Consider the following 24315-nt stretch of genomic DNA (forward strand, 5'->3'; position numbering starts at 1 on the left):
GACGGGGTCTCGCTGTTGCTCAGGCTGGTTTCGAACTCCTGAGCTCAAACAATCCGCCCGCCTCGGCCTCCCAGAGAGCTAGGATAACGGGCGTGAGCAACCGCGCCTGGCCCCAACCTCTCTTGCAAAAAAAAAGAGGTGGGTTTCTGCTAATGAATTGAGCAGACATCTAACATTTTATATGGCTTTTGAGCTGTGTAACTTAATATCTGGATACTTGATAATTTGTTTTATTATGTAATTGATAAAATGGTGATGTGTATTAATGTTAGTTCAACCATATATTTATACTGTCTGGGAATGTGTGGTTATAGTTTTGTGGGAGAAATAATTTGTCAGTGTTCACCAGCTTGTAAAAACTTAGTGCGAGAGCTTAAACATCTAAATAAATAATGAAATGCAAAAAAAAAAAAAAAAAAAAAGGATGGAAATGTTTTGTCAAGTCTGAATAACTTATCAGAGTCACAATGTATTTCCAAACAGTCTGATAACTAAGTTTCATAAACAAACATGGAGAGATAAATCCTAGTATTGTACAGTATTTTTATTCAGTGATCTAATTGAAAGAAACTTCCCAGCATCCCAATGGGAGGGAAGATACAGAGTGATATTTTTAGGGTCTCAATGGAATAATAATGAATTAAAATCCAGACAAAGCCCATGTGTTTCTCTCCTCTTTCCTGAGATGACTTTAAAATGATAACAAGAAAATTAAAAACCAAAGAACCTAAAACCACCACAAAGAGAAATCCAGGGGAGCCATCAGCAAAACAAAGATTTTCAGAGAATTGTGAAAGACAAATAACAGACAGGAGAGCTTAAGAAGAGAAACCAAAGTCTAGAATGACAACTGTATTTAACAGGGAAACAATAAAGGTGTTTCCACTTTTAACTAATAAAATTAGGCAAACAATTAAGAAACAAAGCCCAAGATACGTATAAAGGGAGTTGATACAAGGGAAGGTGGAACGGATCTCTCTAGCATAGTCCTGAAGAATTTCCAGTCTTAAGAGAGAAGGACCTAGAAAAGCCAGCTCCACAACTGCCTGCAAAGTCTGCCCACATAAATAAAGCTCTGGTCAGCCTTGCTAATCCCTTGGGTTTGAATAAGAACAGATAGCTTTGAATCATCTAATACTTGAAGACAGACTACAGCACAGAAGTTAAATACAAAAAAAAAATTAAAAACTGAACCTGGAGAAAGAGGTGATTTAGGCAACACGGCATCACTTAAACCAAGAAAAGTTCACTAGAAATTATGGCTGTAGCCACTCTTCTAAATAGTGATGGTGATGACATCTGCATTTTGGGATCCTAACCTAACAATTGTTTAAAAGGAAAAAAATGTGGGCCAGGCATAGTACTCATGCCTATAAGCCTAGCTAGCACTTTGGGATACTAAGGTGGGAGGATCACCTGAGGCCAGGAGTTCGAGATGAGCCTGGATAACATGGCAAGATCCCGTCTCTACAAAAAATAAAAAAATTAGCGGGGCACAGTGGTGCACACCTTGTAGTCCCAGCTATTCAGAAGGCTGAGGCAGGAGGATCACTTGAGCCCAGGAGTTCAAGGCTACAGTGAAATATGACAGGGCCACTGTACAGGAGCTTGGGTGACAGAACAAGGCCCTGGACCCTGTCTTAAAAAAAAAAAAAACAAGCACAGTCAAGGTTATGCAATGAGTTAGGCAGGGCCCTCAAAGGTGATGCTCTAACCAGGGCTGAATCCACCTGCATGGACATAATGGGTCCCTCTACCACCACTCACTACTTGTAGCAATATAAACTTGGAGAACAAATAATCAGGTCCAAAGCCCTTACTGCAGGACAAACTGAGGCCAATAATCAGCAAGTATTAATTCTAAGGAAATGTTTTTAAGACACACTGAAGCATAACTTCAAAGGCTGTGGTCCAGATCCCAAGGTTGGCAAGCAGAAAAGAATTGGCTCTTTTTAAATATGACTACTTGTACCAGCAACTGGGAAGAGGTATTAATCATTACAAGTACCAATGCTATAATTAGCAGCTTTTAAAAAACCAGGCTTTGTGCACTCAAGATATGAAAAGACTGACGTTGGACTATATAAAGACATATATATACACTTAAGCAGCAATCACCCATTCAAGTATTTCCTACTTCCTACTATACATCTAGCATTGTAGCATTATCTTTTAGTGTAATCGTTCAATTTATATCCTTAAATAGGTTAACCTAGTTCTCCCCATTTGACTTGAAAGTCTAAATAGAAGAATTATGTCAAAAATAGAAAATCAAGGAGCCTGCCAATTCAACAAGTTACTGAGGAGCTTTCTTTCTATCTCTCGTGGTTTTTTTTTTTTTTTTTTTGAGACAGAGTCTCACTATGTTGCCCGGGCTAGAGTGCCGTGGCGTCAGCCTAGCTCACAGCAACCTTAAACTCCTGGGCTCAAGCGATCCTCCTGCCTCGGCCTCCCGAGTAGCTGGGACTACAGGCATGCGCCACCATGCCCGGCTAATTTTTTCTATATATTTTTAGTTGTCCAATTAATTTCTTTCTAATTTTAGTAGAGACGGGGTCTCGCTCTTGCTCAGGCTGGTTTCAAACTCCTGAGCTCAAACAATCTGCCCGCCTCGGCCTCCCAGAGAGCTAGGATTACAGGCGTGAGCCACCGCGCCCGGCCTCTCTCGTGGTTTTTAAACTTGCAGTTAAGTATTCACCACAATACTGTGTATCTGCAACTAGGCAGTCTGGGTTTAATTTCTAAATATACCACTTATGACTTGAGACTTTAAACAAGTTACTCATCCATTTTGTGCCTCAGTCTCACCTGTAAAACAGGGATAATAATAGTACCTACTTTATAGATACATATCAAGCAATGGAATAGTGCCAATCATAAAAAGTTTGATAAACTTTAGAATTTATAAAATCCAAATTCAATACAATACACATGAGCTACATATAAGCCTGGGCAATAGATAATACTGACTATGGTAGCTCTAGCATTGTAGAGAGTGGAAGAACGGGTTCGGAGATGAAATAAGGGAAAACAGGTAAATAACCAGCACATTAACATTCTCCAGTTGTGAGTAGCTGTGTTACCCTTCTCAAATTTACAAATTTTCACAGTCTACTTATGGATGAATGCAGAATGAAGAGATATTTGTGAACTAGATAATACAAATGTAAAGAGTTACTGAATATTAGCAGTGTGTAAGAAAATCTATTAGTGAAGGTATTAGTCATACATACACAGACTGAATACAGTAAAATGCATACATATAAGAGGTCTAGCAGCTGGTATAACAATAAATTTTGTAGTGCTGTATAATGTTTGCAGGATATAATTTATTATTAAATGACTTATGTCATTGTGCATGAATGAAACATGTTGCCTCTCTCCTTCTACCAAAAACATGTCCCAAAGGGATTCTCGCTGCTCCAGCCCTGCCTGTCTCACAAACAAGAGGTGAAAAATCACAGTCCCAGGTCCTGTCCACTCTCTCTCTCTCTCTCTCTCCCTCTCTTCCATTGGAATCAGAAGGAGCAAAGAGTTGTGTCCCTGCCACTCTGGGGAACTTACAGCATCCAGTGAGGATTATAGTTCACAGACTAAAAAGGACTTCAAGAATGCCTCAGTCAAGTTTTCTCCTATGTTCCAGATAGTATCAAGGAAATTCTGGGCACTTGATAATGTCCCTGAGAGGAAAATGTCAGTATTCACCAAATTACCCCTCTTTTCCGCCAAAGAACAATGGGGCTTCAGTAATTTTCTCCTTTTAAAGCAGAAATAGATAGGGCACGACTTCAACAGTAGCAAAATGTCAAGACCACTCCAATGTGCATTTGTTCTACATCAGCATGTGGGCAGGTTAGCACAGCTCCATGCCTTGGCCAGAGACTTCCCCTAACCCCATTCAGCTGCTTAAAACTGAGAGCCACAGATGACAAAATGGGGACCTCCACCACTCCCTTTCAACCTGGGGAAAAAACAAAAACAAAAAGCCCCAAATGTTTATGTCTCTTCATCATAATTTAAAGGAATTACCACCTGGTAAATTCCTTGAGTTTATAAACTGGGGCCCTTGGATTACTTATCAAGCATTTAGTAAGCTCCCTAACCTAGAATATACACAGGAAGTGCATTCAACAGTAACTGAATGATCATGGATACTATGTAATTCCCATGTTCAACACGGGAGTGACTTGATAATTATATTTTAATATACTGTCTCAATCCTTATGTAAGATTAAAAAATATATGACTAGTTTTTCCACTCCATGCAATCTGTTAAAGGAAACCAACATTACTTATAAACAGATTCCGAGCTATCAGAAGGGTAAATTAAAAATATACTTGCATGTTTTGGATACATTTTTAAAACCATTTGTGAGATTCTTGTTCTGGCAAGAATCTTATGATTAGCCACATAACTTCTTGAGCTTAAAACGAATCTTTATATTCTACACCTTCTTCCAATCAAATAATAAATGCATCTGGCTCTTTAGCATTTATTAGTTATACACAACTTTAAGAAAATCTCAAAAGGCTGGGCACAGTGGCTCACACCTGTAATCCTAGCATTCTGGGAGACCGAGGCGGGAGGATTGTTTGACCTCAGGAGTTCAAAACCAATCTGAGCAAGAGCAAGACCCCGTCTCTACTAAAAATAGAAAGAAATTAGCTGGACAACTAAAAATATATAGAAAAAATGAGTCAGGCATGGTGGCGCATGCCTGTAGTCCCAGCTACTCTGAAGGCTGAGGCAGAAGGATTGCTTAAGCCCAGGAGTTTGAGGTTGCTGTGAGCTAGGCTGACACCACGGCACTCTAGCCAGGGCAACAGAGTGAGACTCTGTCTCAAAATTAAAAAAAAGAAAATCTCAAAAATGCTTTTATATGTTCTATCTCTTTGAGCAAAAAGTATTAACCTAATTCTCTATTTTTCTTTCTTGAAATAGCTCTCTTGGTGGGTAAAAAGACTGTTCCCACATTACGTGGTCTAAGTATTTTTTCTAGAAAAGGACTTAAGGCACATAGAATATTCTAACTCTAGCATAGTGCCCCCTAAAAAAACCTAAATAAAGCAATAATATAATGTTAACTATTGAAAGGGAAGATGATCAAGTTATTTCTGGAAAGATCTGCAGAAAAACTAATTTTATAATTTTTGTCATACACTTCCTGCCATGGAAGATCTCTGGGTCCATTTCTGGAAAAAAAAAAAAAAGGTTGTGCACAAAGGTACCTGGAGTTGGGGGGCAGAGGGGGTCTGTGTGCATCTGAATGCAGACAGGCAGACTTAGATTCAATCCCAACATTGTTGGCTAAAGAGGAGGGAGCAATTACTGAAATTGTTGATACATTTAATTTCTGTCTATAAACAGTTTTTATGGCCATTATGACCAGCAGAGAGCTGGATAAAGGAAATAGAGATTATAAACAAAAATTGAAGGAATTTCTTCAACCTGAGGCGACTGAAACACTGCTTTCCCTCACATACACACACCACCCTGGTCATGTGCTTTCTGCCTACAAACATCCCATGCTCACCTGTTACCTCTACCTGACCCGTGCCCCACACTGCCTTGACGGCTAAGTAAATGTCAACTCCTTCTCAAGCTTTCCTGACCAAGGTCAGAATCCACTTGTCTTTTGAGCTCTAACATTCTGTTATATCTCTAAAATGCACCTATTACAGACTGCACTGAAAAATAGCTCAAGCGTATTTCTGCTTAAGTTTTATCACCACCAGTAGATCATGAAAGACCATCACTATTTCTCCACATTCCCCAAAACTACAAACTGGGGGCTAGGTTTTTTCACTTTTGTATCCTATCAATGCATAGCTCTGATGGCAATAAGAATAATACAGTATGTAAAGTTTTTGTCCCAGAGACCCTTAAATAAATAAATAGCCATGTATCCTACAAGGTCAAGAACCACCTGTGCCACATACAACCAACCAATAGAACCATATTTTGGGTTCTAACCTTTCAATTCTAATTAAGGACTTTATAATTTTCTCAGACTCTGAAGAAAACCAGCATTTCCCAAAATGGTGTCTTCTGGAGTCTACTCTGTAGGATGCTAATATATATTCAAATAAATTGGGAAAGTTAGGATTAAAACAAAGTTAAAATGGTGACTTTATGGCACAACTTTTGCAGAGCTTTAATATGCTAATATATGCTATAAATTTCCAAGATAAAATTCCATTATGAAGCCTTTAATCAACTAATCTGAACAAGATCCTGAGGAGAGTTTGGAAAATGCTTCAAAAAAAAATTCTTTTTCTAAATTTTTTGGTCACACTATTACTGACTTTAGATTAACTTCTAAAAAGTTCTTACCTGATATGTGTTGCAGGCAGAGATTCATATTGTCGAGACAAAAAGAGTTCCCTGTGTTTCAACTGATGCTTCTGTTTATCAGTCAAGTCTGGCTCAACTGTTGTTTCAGATTCTTCCTCAATTTCTTCTACAAAAATAAAATTCAAAGAGTTCATTATTACAAAGCACATTATTTACTGGCTATTAAGTTAGATCAAATCAATATTTTATTTAGTATTTTCTTCAAACTAATCAACTTTAAATTTACATATTTAATTAGTCAAATCAATTACAACCATAAAATTATCAGGGCCTCAAAAGAAGAAGAAAAACTCCAACTTAAAAAGGTAGATAATAGAAAAATTAGCCTGGCATTGTGGCACGTGCCTGTGGTTCCAGCTACTTGGGAGGCTGAAACAGGAGGATTGCCTAGGAGTTTGAGGTTGCTATGATGATGCCACTCTACTCTAGCCTGGGTGACAGAGCAAGACCCTGTCTCAGTTCAAAAAAAAATTCAGTTTAAAAATGGTTAAAAAATGGTAGATTTATCACAAAAAATATGTATAAATATATGTCAATTAAAAATTAATTTTAAAAATGACAGATGGAATATATGCACATATCTCTTTCTTCATCCAATGAAACCACACCAAGATGGCAATTAAAGTATATTAACTGGCCAGGTGCAGAGGCTCCTGCCTATAACCCTGGCATTTTGGAAGGCCCAGGAGGGAGGACTGCTTGAGGTCAGGAGTTCAAGACCCACCTGAGCAACATAGCAAGCCCCCTATCTTTACAAAAAATTTAAAAATTAGCCGGGTGTGGTGACAAGCACCTGTAGTCCCAGCTACTCTGGGGGCTGAGGCAGGAGGATTGCCTGAGCCCTGGAGTTTGAGGTTGCAGTGAGATATTATTGGGCCACTGCACTCCATCCAGCTTGGGTGACAGAGCCAGACCCTGTCTCAAAACACAAAAAAACAAACAAACAAACAAAAAAACTATATTAACATTTCAATGACAACAAAATTGAAGCAACAAAGAAATAATTTCAACCTTCCCCACCAAAAAAATTTAGAAGATGGAAAGTAGATGTTAAAAAAAAAAAAAAGAAAAAAGGTTAAACATTTAGTAGAGAGAAGGAAAGATAACTTGTGTATACAGATAGGGAAACCATCAAGAAGGCAGGCGCAAAACCTCTACTAACCTAGCCCCTGAAGATACTAAGTACTGCAAAAAAAAAAAAAAAAAGGAATGAGGTGAAGAACTTGAAAAGGGTTAAAAAGCCTATATATACACAGCAGAATAACTGAATCCCAGAATATTATATTTAGAAAGGGAATAATGAGAAAACAAGAAACAAGATATTTTCAAATTTGATAACACAAATAAAAAGCTAACAGTAGGACTGGAAGTTAATGGTAAGGAAATGTCCCAGAAATTACAACACAAAGGGGAATAGTTGAAGACCAAGAGATAAAAAAAAAATTAAAGAACAATCCATGAAGTCCAACATCCCAGTGATAAAAGTTATAGAATGAGACAACAGAGAAAACAGATTTCTTTCACTTTTTTTGGGGAGGAAAGGTGAGGAGCACAGACTTATCAAAGAAATGATTCAAGAAAATTTCCCCTCACTGAATCAAACTTGAAAGGACAGCCTTCCCTCCTTTTGGGAAGTAAAATAAACTTTTCTTTCTTTAAAACTATTCTAATCTTCATGTCAAGAATTCTTTCTCATCCCACTCTACCAGTTTGCACCCTAACAAGACTAGTCTCCAGAATTTCCCCAAGATACTTAATTTTTTTTTTAAGTGATAACATGAGAAAATCACAAAAGTTTACATAAAGGTACCTCCAACTCAACCCTGTTACTTGGGGGGAGGGGGAGTTTATAGAAACAAAAAAATAAGTCACATGCAAAGAAACTAGAATCAGAATGGAATCTGTTTATGAATAGCAGCACTGTATGTAAAGATGGTAAGGGCAAAAATTATATTCAACCTAAAACTGTATAGTACTGAGAATAGAGAAAGAATATCCTTTCATTCATTCAAGCAATATTCATTACCCACCAAATCAGGCACCATTCAAGGCACTGGGGATAGAAATGAACAAAATAGTTACTAAGAAGAAACAATTGAAAGTGTCTGTCTTTGGGAAGCAGGGCTGGAAGGAAGGGATGGAAAAGTCAGGAAACAAAGTTGTATGCAAGTTTCTTTTTTTTGAGATACGGTCTCACTCTGTCACCCAGGCCGGAGTACAGTGGTATGACCATACCTCACTGTAACCTGAACTCCTGGGGTCAAGCGATACTCCCACCTTGGCCTCCCAAAGTGCTGGGATTACAGGTTTGGGCCCCTGCAACCAGCCACAATTTTTATATATTTTTATTTCAGGACCTAGGATCACAGAAGGTATTTTATCAAATATAATCCCCTCACCGTAGCAGTTCTTTCTGAATTGTATGTGGGTAATGAATGGGCTGTGTCAGATCTTTTCTACTTTCAAACTTTTAAAACTAAATTGAAAACGAACCTTAAAAAGTGATTTAGAAAAAGACTCACCTAGCTCAAAGAAAGAATAAAGCAATTTAAAATTCTTTGAATGTTCTTTTTAATGAACTACTCAAAGAGAAATACAGCACTAAAGGAGCCATTTACTTGCAAGTCTAATAACATTTCACTAGTGGAGATCAATAAAGTTATAGCTGTATTGTCACTATTAGCACTAAAAAATATCACCTACAAAATTATACTCTTTACCTAATTAGGATTTGACAAATTGTTATTCTGTAAGACATAGCTAACTGAATTATAATGAGTACCCTGCAGAGCTAAAACAGCAATAAGCTCTGCAAGTAATAGTAACAACAGTAAACCTTACTTTCTTATACAATCCTTTTGTTCAGAATCAATGAAGTCCAACCTAACCAAAGATACAACTCAGCACAATAGCACCTGTCATTATCAAGATCACTAATGAAATCTCATTTTTTTAAATTTACTAGATAAATTTCATTTACATATTTCTGTAAATTGGCACTGGCTTCTAAGCAGGAATGAATGAGTTCCACGCCACTAATATCCTAAAAACATTAAACAGTAGCAAAATTTAGCATTTAGACAATGAAAAAATTTTAAAGATCAAATATAACTATCATCATTGAAAACCACATACATCATAACACCTCTATAATTTTTTTTAAGAGTTGGGGTCTTGCCATGTTGCCCAGGCAGGTTTCAAACTCCTGGGCTCAAATGATCCTCCCACCTCAGCCTCCTGAGTAGCTGGGACTATAGGCACTAGGCTTTTAGAATTTTTATAAACCATTTTACCAAGCTTGATAAACAGCAAATTTGTGATCTTCTGAAAGTTATTAAAGTAGAAGCTGAGTGCTACATAGTAACAGAAGATATCGAACACCAAATTATTTTCTGAATATTCTTTACAGCTGGAAAAGTTTCAGTACACATAGTTTAACAATAAGGCACTGGGGTCAGGAAGGAAAGAAAGAATACAGAGGGAAACTGTACAAAGGCATTGTTTGAAGTTTTAAAGAGAGATATATCACTATGCTTGTATCTTCTGTTTTAGTCGTATGTGACATATACTGCATGATCCAGCAACTCTCCTACATATTTCAAAGTTGTAGACTGCAGGATGAGAAAGAATCCAAGGCCACTAAAGCTCAGCAAAGCTATTTACACATGCAAGCTGAGAAGAGACATAATAAGGCTCGCACTAACAATGTCCAGAAAGCAGGGTTAGAGAAGAACTCCAACTAGCTGAGCAGTCTGGAGTGTATGAGCATCTAGCTACAGAATATGGGAGATCAGTCTCTGCAGTAGGTCACAATGAGGGACTCAGTCAAAGTTTTAGAGATTGAGCATATGACATATACAAGGCCAGAGTAGGCAACTGATGAATTAAGGTACCTGAGCAACAAAGAGGAGTTATTACTCATTCTAGGTACTTAAACTGAAACTGAGTATTTTTCATAGCAAATCAGAACGACAGCTCCTACATGTTAGTTTGGGGAAGGAAAGCAGTTGGGAGGAGGGGAATCTTCCACAGATTATTCTCAAGCATCCTTAGGTCTCTATTTTAATGAAATATCACTCTCAGTGATCAGATGTTAGCTGATACAGACCACACAGAAAAGCAGGTGGTAAAAAAATGTGCTATAGATACATTTAACAAGTATCCAAATGTTTGAAGGCATATTATCATGCTGAAAATAGCTCAGTATTGATGTAACTCAAGTTTGCCTGGTAAGAAAGAAAAAAGTCCTCAAAAAAGGGAAAAAGCAATTTAAATAAAACTAGAATTTTTATGACAATGGTGATTTCAGGGAACTATATGAATGAAGAGAAAGAAATGATTTGCCAGTTTAAAGGCAATCAATATACAAAAATCAATTACATTTCTATCACTAGCAATGAACAATCTAAACTTGAAAATAAAAAAATTTCCATTTGTAACAATTAACTCAACAAGGATCAAAAAGCTAAATAAGAGGTAAAACTATAAATATTTGCAATCCATGTAACTCGTTAAGGGTCTACTATCCAGAATATACAAAGAACTCTCACAACTCAACCATAAAAAGACAAACCAGTTAAATAATGGGCAAAGGATTTGAACAGACATGTCTCCAAGAAGATATACAAATGGCCAATAAGCACATGAAAAGATGTTCAACATCATTAGTCCCTAGGGAAATGCAAATCAAAACCATAAGAATATTTCACACTTACTGGAATGGCTGTGTTCTAACGAATTCAAAATAAGTTCATACAGTCCTTCGGGATTGTTCTACTAAAGTTCATTTTTCAAAACATTTACTTTACATTATTGTATGTAAGTAATCACTTGTCAGTGTTCCAGATGTATCTTAGCTAAAACTAGTGAATGCCCTAACTTAGATGGTTGTTGAAGCCTGTACATTTGGTATTGCTTGGCCCTTAAGCTTTTACATCTCTTAGCATGGAGGACGAAGAAAGCTGTATGTCGTTACTTGAGAATCTGTACATTTAGACCAGATTTGTATTTGCACTGTCACATGGCAAATGAGTGAAAAAATGTTAATACACTATTGGGTTTTCTATTTCTTTCTTTTTTTGATTCAGCTTATTCCAGTGCTGAAAACCTCAATTTATGTTCATGACAGTGGGGATTTTTTTAAATGTCTACATTCTTCCTAATACACTGTTGGAAGACTCCTTGGCTGTCCTTTTAAGTGTCTGGCTTACTGTAATTTCATGTATTTACCATTTACTGGAATGGAGTTTTTATTTGAAGAAGAATTTGGGATTATTCCTCTGTTTGAAAAAGAGGCTTACTGTAATGTCACAGGAAACCTTTTTAAAGTGTATCTGTAATAGAAAATTGTAGATGCATTTTGCGGCAGTTGGAAAAGAAAGTGTTGTGATTTGATTGAAATAAACTAAATGTGTTGTCCTCCTAAAAAAAAAAGATAATAATAAGTTCATACAAATGGGATTGAAAGTCATTCCATTTATATGAAAGATGCATTTTGCGGCAGTTGGAAAAGAAAGTGTTGTGATTTGATTGAAATAAACTAAATGTGTTGTCCTCCTAAAAAAAAAAAGATAATAATAAGTTCATACAAATGGGATTGAAAGTCATTCCATTTATATGAAATATCCAGAAATTCAGAGACGAAAACTAGATTAGTAGTTGCCAGGTGGAAGGAGAAATGCGGAGTAATTGTTAATGGATACAGGGTTTTTTTGGTAGATAATAAAATGTCCTGGAATTAAATAATGATAATGGTTGTACAAATTTGTGAACATATTAAAAACCATTGAATTGTACACCTTTTTAAAGGAGTGAATTAAGTGGCATGTGAAATATATCTTAATTTTTTTTAAAAGTTAAACCCACAAAAAATGGGGCAAAAATGAAAGGCAAAAGATGGATAAATTTTAGTATAGTCACGTAATGAAGCACTATTCAACAGCTAAAAGTGAATGAGTTAATCCCCATACCAACATAGATAGATCTCAAAATCTTGATACTGAGCGAAAAAGCAATTTTCAGAAAAACACATGTACGATATCGTATTTTTTTTTTTTTGAGACAGAGTCTTGCTTTGTTGCCCAGGCTAGAATGAGTGCCATGGCATCAGCCTCGTTCACAGCAACCTCAAACTCCTGAGCTCAAGTGATCCTCCTGCCTCAGCCTCCCGGGTAGCCGGGACTAATATTTTCTATATATTTTTAGTTGTCCAGCTAATTTCTTTCTATTTTTTGTAGAGACGGGGTCTCGCCCTTGCTCCGGCTGGTCTAGAACTCCTGACCTCCTGACCTCGAGCAATCCTCCGGCCTCCCAGAGTGCTAGCATTACAGGCGTGAGCCACCGTGCCCAGCTGCATCTATTTTTTTAAGATACAAAAACAGTTACACACACTGCTTTAGCTAAAACAGGAAAACATGAGTGAAAAAAGAACCCCATCAAGTTGTTTTTTTTTTCAGACAGCAACTTACCTAAGGTAAAACTAGGAAGGGAATGGAGTTGAGGGGCTGGTGTATATAGGGCACAATGAGAATCTAAAGCAAATATGTCAACACGCTAAGAGACGATAAATGTGGGTAGTAGGCACTACATTTTTCTCACTTTTCTACTTCCTAAAAGTATTTTGAAATATTTTCCAAAATAAAAAAAATGAATAGGATCCAATTTCTTGTCTGCCTGTAACTCAACTCTAATCCATATTAAACTGTTGTTTTCCTTAATGGGGACAACCACCAAAGTCAATAATCATTTCTTTACCTACATCTTCCTACTCTCCATCTCTTCCTATTATCTTGCCAAAATATAAATTTCAACTGGAATTCTGTATAACATTGATCAATTTCTGAAACTACACAAATAAATTTTGGTTTTGAAGGTTAGAGGGAAAAAAAGGAGGAGCCAGTGACTCAGGAGACTGAGGCAGGAGGATCACTTGAGTGAGCACAGGAGTTTGAGAACACCCTGAGCGACACAGTGTCTCTGCAAAAAATAGAAAAATTAGTCAAGTGTGGTAGCACATACCTGTGGTCCCAGCTACTCAGAAGGCTGAGGCAGGAGGATTGCTTGAGCCCGGGGGGTTTGAGGCTACAGTGAACTATGACCATGCCACTGCACTGTAGCCTGGGCAACAGAGTGAGACTCTGTCTCCAAAGAAAAAAAAAACGAAAGAAGGAAAGAAAGAACGGAGCAAACTAGAAAAATGCAGTCTACAAAAAATCCACAATACATTACATTAGCCCAGAGAGCAAAATGTCATCACAAGTCATACAGCCTCTGGAAAAATCTGCAATACACTCATGAGAGAATCAGCTGTAAAACAGCTAAATGACACCTTAGTATTATTACAAAAATTGTTTTGATCTCATAGACCTCTTGAAAGGATTTAAGGAACTATTGACCTATGCAAAAGAAATCTTAATTGAAAATCTAACACAAACAGAAAAACAAAAACTGGCTGAAGCAAGGGTTTTTTACTTTATTGGCTTTACAAAACGGTCACAGAAATTTTATTTTCACATTATGAAATATAATGACTCATAAGTTGTTCTATGGCAAGTTAGGATCCCACCAGAAATTTAAGCTATTTCTGCTTTACATTTATATATTTTCTGCTTTACATTTATATACACTGCATCTGGCAAAAGCTGCCCAATCTTATAATAAATTCAGAGTCCATCTGGAATTTTATACAACCTTAACATACCACCATGTGAATTTTCATTTGCTATCAATTTTAAAACTTAAGAAACAAAATAAAAAAATTAGAAGTAACCAAATTATCCAGCACCAGCACAGCCACACCATCCTCTCCAATTCATTAACAACACAACAGCCAGCATCTTCCTAAAACACAACTTACATTTCTCCCCTGCTTTGATAAAAAGCCCTCAATGGCTTCCAATCACCCACCATTCAGATAAAAACTAAACGTTCCTGGTTTGTAAATCTCCTAACGATCTGTCCTGCCATGTGTTTCATCAGGACCTATGTCCTCCTCTCCACCCCATCCCCAGCCAAAAAAAAAGGAAATCTACTGATGTGCCTACTAATGTGTTCTGGGGCTATTTAGCAGGAAGACATAAAAGTCCTGCCCTGATTGTGATCACAGTTCATCCTGGATTCAAGACACGAATATACACTTTCAAGTGTAGTAAGTACTGCAAAATTACATGGGGTGGGTGCTCCAGAAGTGTGACGGAGGCCACTCGCATAGCTTGATGGGTGACCCAGCAGAGGCTTGTCTGAAAAAACACGGTTTACACCAGCTGATGCTAGAAAGGAAAGGGGGAATGCGGTGGGGCAGGAGGTATATCTCTGTACTTTACTCTCAATTTTACTATGCACCTAAAACTGCTCTAAAACAATAAATCCTGAATAAAACAATTTTTTAAAGAATAACTGATCCACAGCAACGGCAAAGATGAACGCCATAGACATGGGTGCTGAATGCAAAAAAAATTCAGGCAAGAAAAAGCATAAATGCTGTAAGTATTCCATTTAGATGAGGTTAAATACCAGGCAAAAGCAATAGAGGGCTAGAAGGAGACAAGAGAATAGTGATTACCTGGGGAGAAAGAGGGTGGTGAGGGGCAGAAGGAGCACAAGGAAAACTATATAGGTATTAAAAAGTTTCTCTATCTTGATCTGAATCGTAGTAATATAAATATAAATGTGTAGACCTGAGAAAAATTATCGACCTGCACCTTTAGCCACCTCTACTGTGTTTTTATACTTCAATGTAAAATTTTTAAAACAGAGGTCAGGCGCGGTGGCTCACGCCTGTAATCCTAGCCCTCTGGGAGGCCGAAGCGGGTGGATTGCTCAAGGTCAGGAGTTCTAGACCAGCCTGAGCAAGAGTGAGACCCCGTCTCTAACAAAAAATAGAAAGAAATTATCTGGGCAACTAAAAATATATATATATAGAAAAAATTAGCCGGGCATGGTGGCACATGCCTGTAGTACCAGCTACTTGGGAGGCTGAGGCAGAAGGATTGCTTGAGCCCAGGAGTCTGAGGTTACTGTGAGCTAGGCTGACGCCACAGCACTCACTCTAGCCAGGGCAACAAAGCGAGACTCTGTCTCAAAAAAAAAAAAAATTTTTTTAAAACAGAACTAGGATTTCTGCTTCAGCCAAATGTAGTAATAGGGAACAGATACACCCTCCTGTCTGAAACCAAAACTATATAAATAAATAAATAATTAAGAAGCAGAGAAAATACACGAAACATCAGTTTTCTCAGCATTGGACCACTAGACCATTGGACATCAGGCAATGAAGAACAGTCATCCCTGACAAATGGAAAAATAAATGAGGTGAGCCCTAATACTAGTCCTGCTTACTATCTTGAGAAAATTTCCAGATAACAATGCAGGGAGGGGAAACTGAGGCAGAGCCTAGACGATTTCCTGACTTGGGGAAACAAAGCTGAGAAAAAAGTGAAATGAAAGCAACTAGAGATTAGAAGACAGAGTACCAGAGAAGAAAGAGTTGAACAGAGAGGAAACCTGGAAATCTGCAGAAGGTACTTCTCACACATAGGAGGACGATGCATGTACAACCGGTACATTCATGTGAAACTACCAGAGGCCAGGGAAAGAATCATTGGAAAGAATATGAGGAAGCAGTGCCCAGTGTGCACACAGGACTGTGAACAGTGTTTGTTCTCACACAGCCACAATGGAAAAACTCACAGTTCATGGTGTACTGAGTAGAGTACACAGAAAAATCTTGCCTCAGTAACAGGGAATAATTAAGCCCTAGACTAAGCACTGTTCCATACCCACCTAACAAATCATAAATGCAACAACCACAGATCTGGCTGTTTCCAAGTAACTTAACTGCATCCCAGAACAAAGTTCGAATTGATTTATAAGAATATAAAAAATATCCAGGATGCAAAAATAAAATAAAATTTACAATGTCTGCTATATACCTATTAGAATGCCTAAAATTAAAAAGACTGATCATACTAAGTTTTGGCAGAGATGTGAAGAAACCTGAACTCTCCTACACTGCTGATGGGAATGTAAAATGGTATAATCATTCTGGCAAACAGTTTGGAAGTTTCTTTAAAATGTTGAAAATAGCCCTAAAATAAAATTATTTCCACTCAAGCCCAAGAGAGAAGAAATATATTTCCATATAAAGATTGTATATGAAATGTTCATAATAAATTTATTCCTAATAGCCAAAACCTGGAAATAACTGAAACGTTCCCCAACAGATGAATGGGTAAACAAATTAGTATATCCATGCAATGGAATGCTACTCAGTAATAAAAAGGAATAAACCATCAAGAGTTATTCTACTTAGCAATGAAAAGGGATGAATCATTGAGTTATACATTTAATGAACCACTGAGATATATACTGTGTTCATGGATTGGAAGACTCAATATTGGGGGTTTTTTTTGTTTGCTTCATTTAGTATTTTATGTATTTTATTTTATTTTGTTTAAGAGACAGGCTGGAGTGCAGTGACTATTCACCCGCACAATCCCACTACTGATCAGCAAGAGAGTTTGACCTGCTCTGTTTCTAACCTGGGGTGTTTCACCCCTCCTTAGGCAACCTGGCGGCCCCTTGATCCCAGGAGGTCACAATATTGATGCCGAACTTAACTCAGACACCTGACTGTGGTTTAATACACTACAGCCCTGAACTCCTGTGCTCCAGTGATCCTCCTGCCTCAGTCTCCTGAGTAACCAGGACTACGGATATATGCCACCATGCTCAGCTGAAGACTCAATATTGTTAAGATGTCAATTCTCCCTGAATTGATGAATGAATTATATAAAATCTCAACCCAAATACCAGCAAGCTTTTCTTTAAATAAAAAATGGACTGGGCCTGGTGGTTCACGCTTGTAATCCTAGCACTTTGGGAGGTCAAGGTCAGAGAATTACTTGAGGCAAGAAGTTTAAGACCAGCCTGAGCAAGAGAGAAAAATTAGCTAGGTGTGGTGGCACATGTACCTACAGTCCCAACTACTTGGGAGGCTGAGGCAGGAGGATCGCTCCAGCTAGGAGTTTGAGGCTGCAGTGAGCTATCATGATGCCACTGCACTCTAGCCTGGAAGACAAGCAAGACTCTGTTCTCAAAGAAAAAACAAAACAAAACAGAAAATGACATGCCATTGTAAAATTCATATGGAAATGCAAAGGAACTACAATAACCAGAATGACTCTGAAAAGGAGAATCAAAGTTAGAGGGCTGGCCAAGAGTGGTGGTTAACAACTATAAACCTAGTACTTTGGGAGGACAAGGCAGAAGGATCGCTTAAGGCCAGGAGTCCGAGATTAGCATGGGCAACGTAGCCAGACCCTGTCTCTACAAAACATAAAAAAATTAGCCAGGCATGGTGGTGCACGCCTGTAGTCCCAGCTATTCAGGAGGCTGAGGCAGGAGGATCGCTTGAGCCCAAGAATTAGAGGTTACAGTGAGATATGATCAGGCCACTGCACTGTAGCTTGAGTGACAGAGCTAGACCCTGTCTCTAAAAAAAATTTTAAATAAGTAATAATTTTTTAAAAGTTGGAGCACTAACATTACTTGATTTTAAGAAGTATCAGAAAGCTATAAAAATCAAAACCATGCCATAGGCAAAAAGACAAATGGATCAATAGAACAGAATAGAAAGTCCAGTATAAACCCACACAAATATGACCAACTGATTTGGCAGAGACACAAAAGCAAAGCAAGGGGAAAAGACAGCCAGCCCTTCAACAAATGTGGTTAAAACAACTGTATGTACATTCAACAGACCAAAAAAAGAGAAAGAGCTGAGCTGGGATCTGTAACTCACAGGGATTTAAAAATTAAATTTTAAAAGTAAACTAAAAACAGATAACTTAAATGTTAAATCTAAAACTATAAAACCAAAAACTAAAAGAAAATACAAGAGAAGCCTAAATTATAGCAAAGTAAGAAAGTAAAATTGACAGAGACTTTCAGGAAGTTTCTTTGGGAACATGTATTTGAAAATCTTTAAAACAGCCAGGCGTGGTGGCTCATGCCTGTAATCTTAGCACTCTGGGAGGCTGAGGTGGGAGGATCACTTGAGGTCAGGAGTTTGAGGCTGCTGTGAGCTAGGCTGACATCACAGCATTCTAGCCCAGGCAACAAAGCAAGACTGTCTCAAAAACAAACAAACAAACAAACAAAAAAAAAACTTTAAAACCTATCTAGACTCTCTGATCCACTCATTCTACCAAAAGAAACAAATACATGAGACAGTATTCACTAAGATATTCACTAAAGCATTTTTCTACCCATTTTTCGGATATTCGCACTACTCAATAATCCAAAATAATTGTACAAGGGTACAGTCTATTTAAAGTTGTAAATCATGTGATATATGAATTATCAATATAAGAACCATGGACCATACCATACTATAGGACATAACCTTTTTCAAAGCTTTAACCAGCTTGACAACGAAAAGTCAGAAAAATCATTGTTTACCACGGACCAAATACAAACCAGACTCCATCACAGGGTACAGGATGACAACTAGTTTCCTTTGACCATTTGCTGCAGCACATTTCCTTCTGAGAGCCTTTCACTGACAAGCTTCATCATTTCTAAAAATTTCTTATAATCCTGTCATCATTTCCTATTTATAGTCACTTATATGAAAAGATTTACAGTCATAAGCAAGTTTTTAAAAAAAGTCTTTTCAAATAAGTAAAAATATGGAAAACATTTCCCCAAATGTATAGAGTAGTAAGTAATCTAAAAACCACCTAAACAAAAGAAGAAATGAATCTGCTGCTTAAACTACAAAACTCAACAAGGGAGTCAACCATATTAGATCTTAATTTCAAAAAGAATTGTACAAAAACAGAACATAAAATTTTTTATTTTGTTACCTCTAGGGATCTCTTTCCAACACTTTAACCCCGAATAATTTTTCTACCAAGCTGAAACTAATTACTGTCAGGAACTGCAGTTTCACCCACATGAACTACCACTACACTTAGATATAGTAGTAATTTGGCAGGCCAGCTGTTTTTATGTCCTTACAAAATATAGACTCACAAATCCCTACAGGTTTAAAGACTGGCAGAAGAATTACAAACATGGATACATGCAACACTGAATGAAGATAAAAATTTGTGAATAGAAAGTGGCATGAAATGTACTGAGAGGCTATGAGGCAGGAGCAACCTTTGTGAGCATCTAAGCTGTTGCCAGCAGCAAGCAAAGTCGGAAAGTGGGGCCATTACACAGCCATGTCCATTCTCCAAGTTCCTAGGTGTCAAGAAAGGGGTAGGGTTGTCAGCTAATGAATTCTAATACCATGGATTGAGGTTTCAAGTGACCATTTCCAACTTCCTGGCTGTGAGAGGCAACTGAAAAAGCATGCCACTAGCAAAGCTCTAGAGAAGGCTTCAGAGGAACCAGCTTCCCTTCTCGGTCAGTTCTCTGTGTTATTGTGAGAGACCTCCAGCCTAGGGTCTTTTCCTTCACCCTTTTCATCATTTTGTAAGCACCTAATTCCCAGTAATACATCAAATCCACATTGGTTTCTGTTTCTTTCACTGATTCTACCTGGTTAAAAAAAAAAAAAGATACCATTTTCTGCATGTTTTATAATTTGCCATTTATTCATTCAATTATTCATTTAATTCTTACGACCATCCTCATGACAGGAAGGGTAATAAGGTAGAAAGCATGAACAAGCCCCTTGTAAAGATGAAGAAACTAAGGCTCAACAAGGCAAATTAATCTGTCCAACAATGCCAAAGTATACAAACATAAAATGGGGTACAGTCACATTTATCTCCTCCAAAACAAACTTTAAAGAGATAAACAAAACATACAAAAGCAGCAATCAGGCCAGGGGCAGTGGCTCACATTTGTAATACCAGAGCTGTGGAAGGCCAAGGCGGGAGGATCACTTGAGGCAAGGAATTCAAGACCAGCCTGGGCAACATAGCAAGACCCTATCTCTACAAAAAAATTTTTAGATTAACCAGGTTTGGTGACGTGCACCTATAGTTCCTGCTACTTGCAAGGCTGAGACAGGAGGATGTCTTGGGCCCAGGAGTTCAAGGTTGCAGTACACTATGATTGTGCCACTGCACTCCAGCCTGGGTGACAAAGCAAAACCGTTTCTTAAAAAAAAACAAAAGAAAAGACAATGAGAGGACAGGATACTAATCCAGTTAGGTAATCTTGAACCTAACAAAGGACTAAACTATTAATATAAAATACAGAGGGTTAAATTAGATTATGTATAAGATGCTCCCAGGTCTAAAATTTTATGGTTTAAAATGCTAAATGAAAAAAATACTTTGGGCTATCTAAATAAGGACAATACAGGGTGAAGTGGCTCACACCTATAATCCTAGCACTTTGGGAGGCTGAGTCAGGAGGATTGCTTGAGCCTGGGAGCTCAAGACCAGCCTGAGCAACATAGTGAGACCTCATCTCTACAAAAAATTTAAAAATTAGCTGGGCCTACTGGCACGTGCCTATAGTCCCAGCTACTTGAGAGGCTGAAGCAGGAGGACCACTTGAGGACCACTCGAGGTTACAGTGAGCTATGACTGTGCCACTGCACTCCAGCCTAGGCAACAGAGACCTTCTCTCAAAAAGAAAAAATGATTTTCATTCTGTAAGTCCACAGACAGTAAAGAAAAAAAAGATTTTCATTCAACTTGTAATGAAAATATAAAACATGAGCATTTATTTTTCCAACTCACAAATTAAGCCATACAATTATAGAAGTTAAACTAACACACACAGCCTTTAAAAATGCTTAAGAATATCTAATTGCTGGAATGCCTCATTTAATGATCAATAAGCAATGTGACATCAATTTTAAAGTATTAATATAGTACTTGCTTTGTTTAAAAAAAAGGAACCATTAACATTCAAAAAACCAGATCGATAAGAAAATAGGTATCATAAAACATAATTAACTTGTCAAATAATAAACCTTTTTAATATTTACAGTTGATAATAATCTGGTTAATGAGACACAAACTTGCCATAACTGCTAACTATAAATGTCATTCACAAAAAAAATTATGAAATAGCAAGAGAAAAGTGCCCTTATAAATGAAAGTTTATTACTTTAATGTTGTGATAGAAAATAGATTTTATGTTAACTCCAATCAAGTGATAATTGCTGCCTAGAAAGGACAGAGAAGTGTCCCCAATGGCAGAGTAAGGGCTCCGTGTCTCAGATTAGCCAGGATGGGTTCTGGATTCAAAAGGGCAGTGTCAGGCTGACCTCTATAAGCCTACACACTTTATAGATCAAGAAACAATAGGCTATGGGCTATGTTCTCAAAATGTAAAACTTTATAAGAAAATACAACAGATATTTAAAAATCAACTATCTTTACCTTTATCTCTCTCCTAGTTAAATTTGTAGTTGAAGTACAAAAATTAGAAACAAGAAAGTTTTCCAAATGCTGAGGTGACTTTTTTTTTTTTTTTTTTTACAGAGTCTCACTCTCTTGCCTGGGGCGAGTGCCCTGGCATCAGCCTAGCTCACAGCAACCTCAAACTCCTGGGCTCAAGCGATCCTACTGTCTCAGCCTCCTGAGTAGCTGGGACCACAGGCACGTGCCACCATGCCCGGCTAATTTTTTCTACATATATTTTTAGCTGTCCAATTAATTTCTTTCCATTTTTTGGTAGAGACGGGGTCTCGCTCTTGCTCAGGCTGGTCTCGAACTCCTGAGCTCAGAACGATCCGCCCGCCTCGGGCCTCCCAGAGTGCTAGGATTACAGGCGTGAGCCACCACGTCCGGCCATGAGGTGACTTTTTGTTGTTCTTTTATTCATCCTTCTTAGTATTACTCTTGGGAAGTATTAAAATTTCAACAAATGGGCAGAATGAATCACAAAATAGATACAGTTCAATAGAAACCTTAGACAAAAATATTCATGAGTGGAACACAAGTGAAAGGTCCTCTCTAATTCCAACATATTCACCAAAAATACATAGAAGGGTTATATTTCTGGTAAAATGCCGAAATGTCAATTCTAAAGGAGAAAAACTTTGACAGGAAAAATCATGTTACCTACAAAAGAACAATCAGGCTGACATCATCAGACCTCTTACCAACAGTAGAAACCAGAAGACAAGGAATTTCTTCAAAGTTCTAAAAGGAAACAATTTTGAACCCAAAATTCTATACGGAGACAAACTAGTATTTATGTGTGATGTAAAATAAAGACAGTTTTTAAGATATGCGAAGATATAGAAAATCTACCACCAACAGACGCTTCCTGAAAAAAATTTATATGAGGACGTATTTCAGCAAAGCAAAACAATATAATTCAAAAATAAAGGTAACTTGGACACAAGAAATAGTGAAGAGTAAACAAATGAGTAAAACTAAAATATAAATCCTTAAAAATAGCTATGTAATGTAAGATGAACTTACATGTAAAATAAAATGGACTTCCATTTAAAAGCACTTAGAATAATGTCTGGTGTCATGTGTTAGCTGCATTATTAAATCATGATTGTAATTTAGTAAAAATCTAGACTCTTTTAAGTCTTATGGGATCTTGGGGAAAAAAATAACCTAGACCTAAATGTTAACATACAGGACAAGGAAAGAAGAAAGTCTAAAGCTAAATTTATTTTCATGTTCTAAGGGGAGATAACTGACAAAAATATATGGCTAAACATATCTGTTTAAAGGTAAGGGTTTCCTCTTTAGTTGCTTTATTGGGCTACCTAAAGGTTTATTTTTTTTCTCCCTACAAATTAATTTAGCAAAAGTCAAACACCATAAAATAGACAAACAATATAAACAAACAATTCACAGAGAAGGAAATATAAGTGGCTTTTAAAACATATGAAAAGATATTGCACCTCACTCAAGAGAAATTTAAAATAAAACTACATGAAGGTATCATTTTTCACCTATAGTAAAAATCAAAAACCTCATAGTAAACTATATTGGCAAGGGTGGAAGGGAGAGAATAGGCACTCATTCATTACTACCAGGTATATATTGGTAAAATATCTAAGGAGAGCAATTTGGCAATTATCTATCAAAATTACAAGGCATATCCTTTTTTTTTTTTTTTTTTAAGACATAGGGTCTCAATATGCTGCCAAGGCGCGAAAGCAGTGACTATGCACAGGTACAATCACAGCACGCTACAGCCTTTAACTCCAGGTCTCAAGCGATCCTCCTGCTTCAGCCTCCCAGGCAGCTGGTACTGTAGGCGAGTACCCCGAGGCCTGATTACAATGCATAACTTTATGACCCCACAATCCCAATCCTAAAGATAGATGCTGTATTCCTACGTGTGCTAAGTGATCTATGTACAGTCAGACACCACATAACAACATTTCAGTCAACCAAATGCATATACAAAGGTGGTCCCATAAGACTATAATAAAGCTGAAAAAATTCTTATTGCCTAGTGACATCGTAGCCATGGTCACAGCGTAGCAACAAAGCATTACTTACGTGTTTGTGGTGATACTGGTATAAACAAAACTATTGCACTGCCAGTCAAATAAAAATATAGCACTTACAATTATATAAAATACATAATATTTGACATTGATAATAAATGACTGTTATTGGTTTATGTATTTTACTATACTTTTTATCATTATTTTTTTTTAAAGTTAACTATAAAACAGCATCAGGCAGGTCTTTCAGGAGGCAGTGTTATCACAGGAGATGACACTTCCATATGTGTTACTGCCCCTGAAGACTTTCCAGTGGGACAAGATGTAGAGGTGGAAGACAGTGATACTGAAGATCGTGATCTTACGTAGGCCCGGGCTAATGTGTGTATTTGTGTCTTAGTTTAAAATAAAAAATTTAATACATAAAAATAGGTACATTTTAAAATAGAAAGAAACTTACAGAATAAAAACATAGAGAAAATATTTTTGTACAGCTGTACAAAGTGTTTGTGCTTTAAGCTAAGTGTTAAAGAGCGTCAAAAAAAAAAGTTTTTTAAAATTTCAG

At 37.3% G+C, this 24315-nt stretch overlaps 1 protein-coding gene across 2 annotated transcripts in view; it reads right to left on the bottom strand.

Moving 5' to 3' along the window:
- The window catches only part of MTA3 (metastasis associated 1 family, member 3), a 205700-nt gene that overhangs the window by 127337 nt on the left and 54048 nt on the right, over positions 1-24315 (bottom strand). For both annotated transcript variants that reach the window (XM_012653859.1, XM_012653858.1), the window contains exon 4: positions 6335-6461. In XM_012653859.1, coding sequence (XP_012509313.1) covers positions 6335-6461 — 127 coding nt within the window. The remainder of the gene's footprint in view (positions 1-6334; positions 6462-24315) is intronic.

This window comes from Propithecus coquereli, unplaced genomic scaffold, assembly GCF_000956105.1.
Source record: "Propithecus coquereli isolate 6110/MARCELLA unplaced genomic scaffold, Pcoq_1.0 Scaffold43, whole genome shotgun sequence".
Taxonomy (NCBI): domain Eukaryota; kingdom Metazoa; phylum Chordata; class Mammalia; order Primates; family Indriidae; genus Propithecus; species Propithecus coquereli.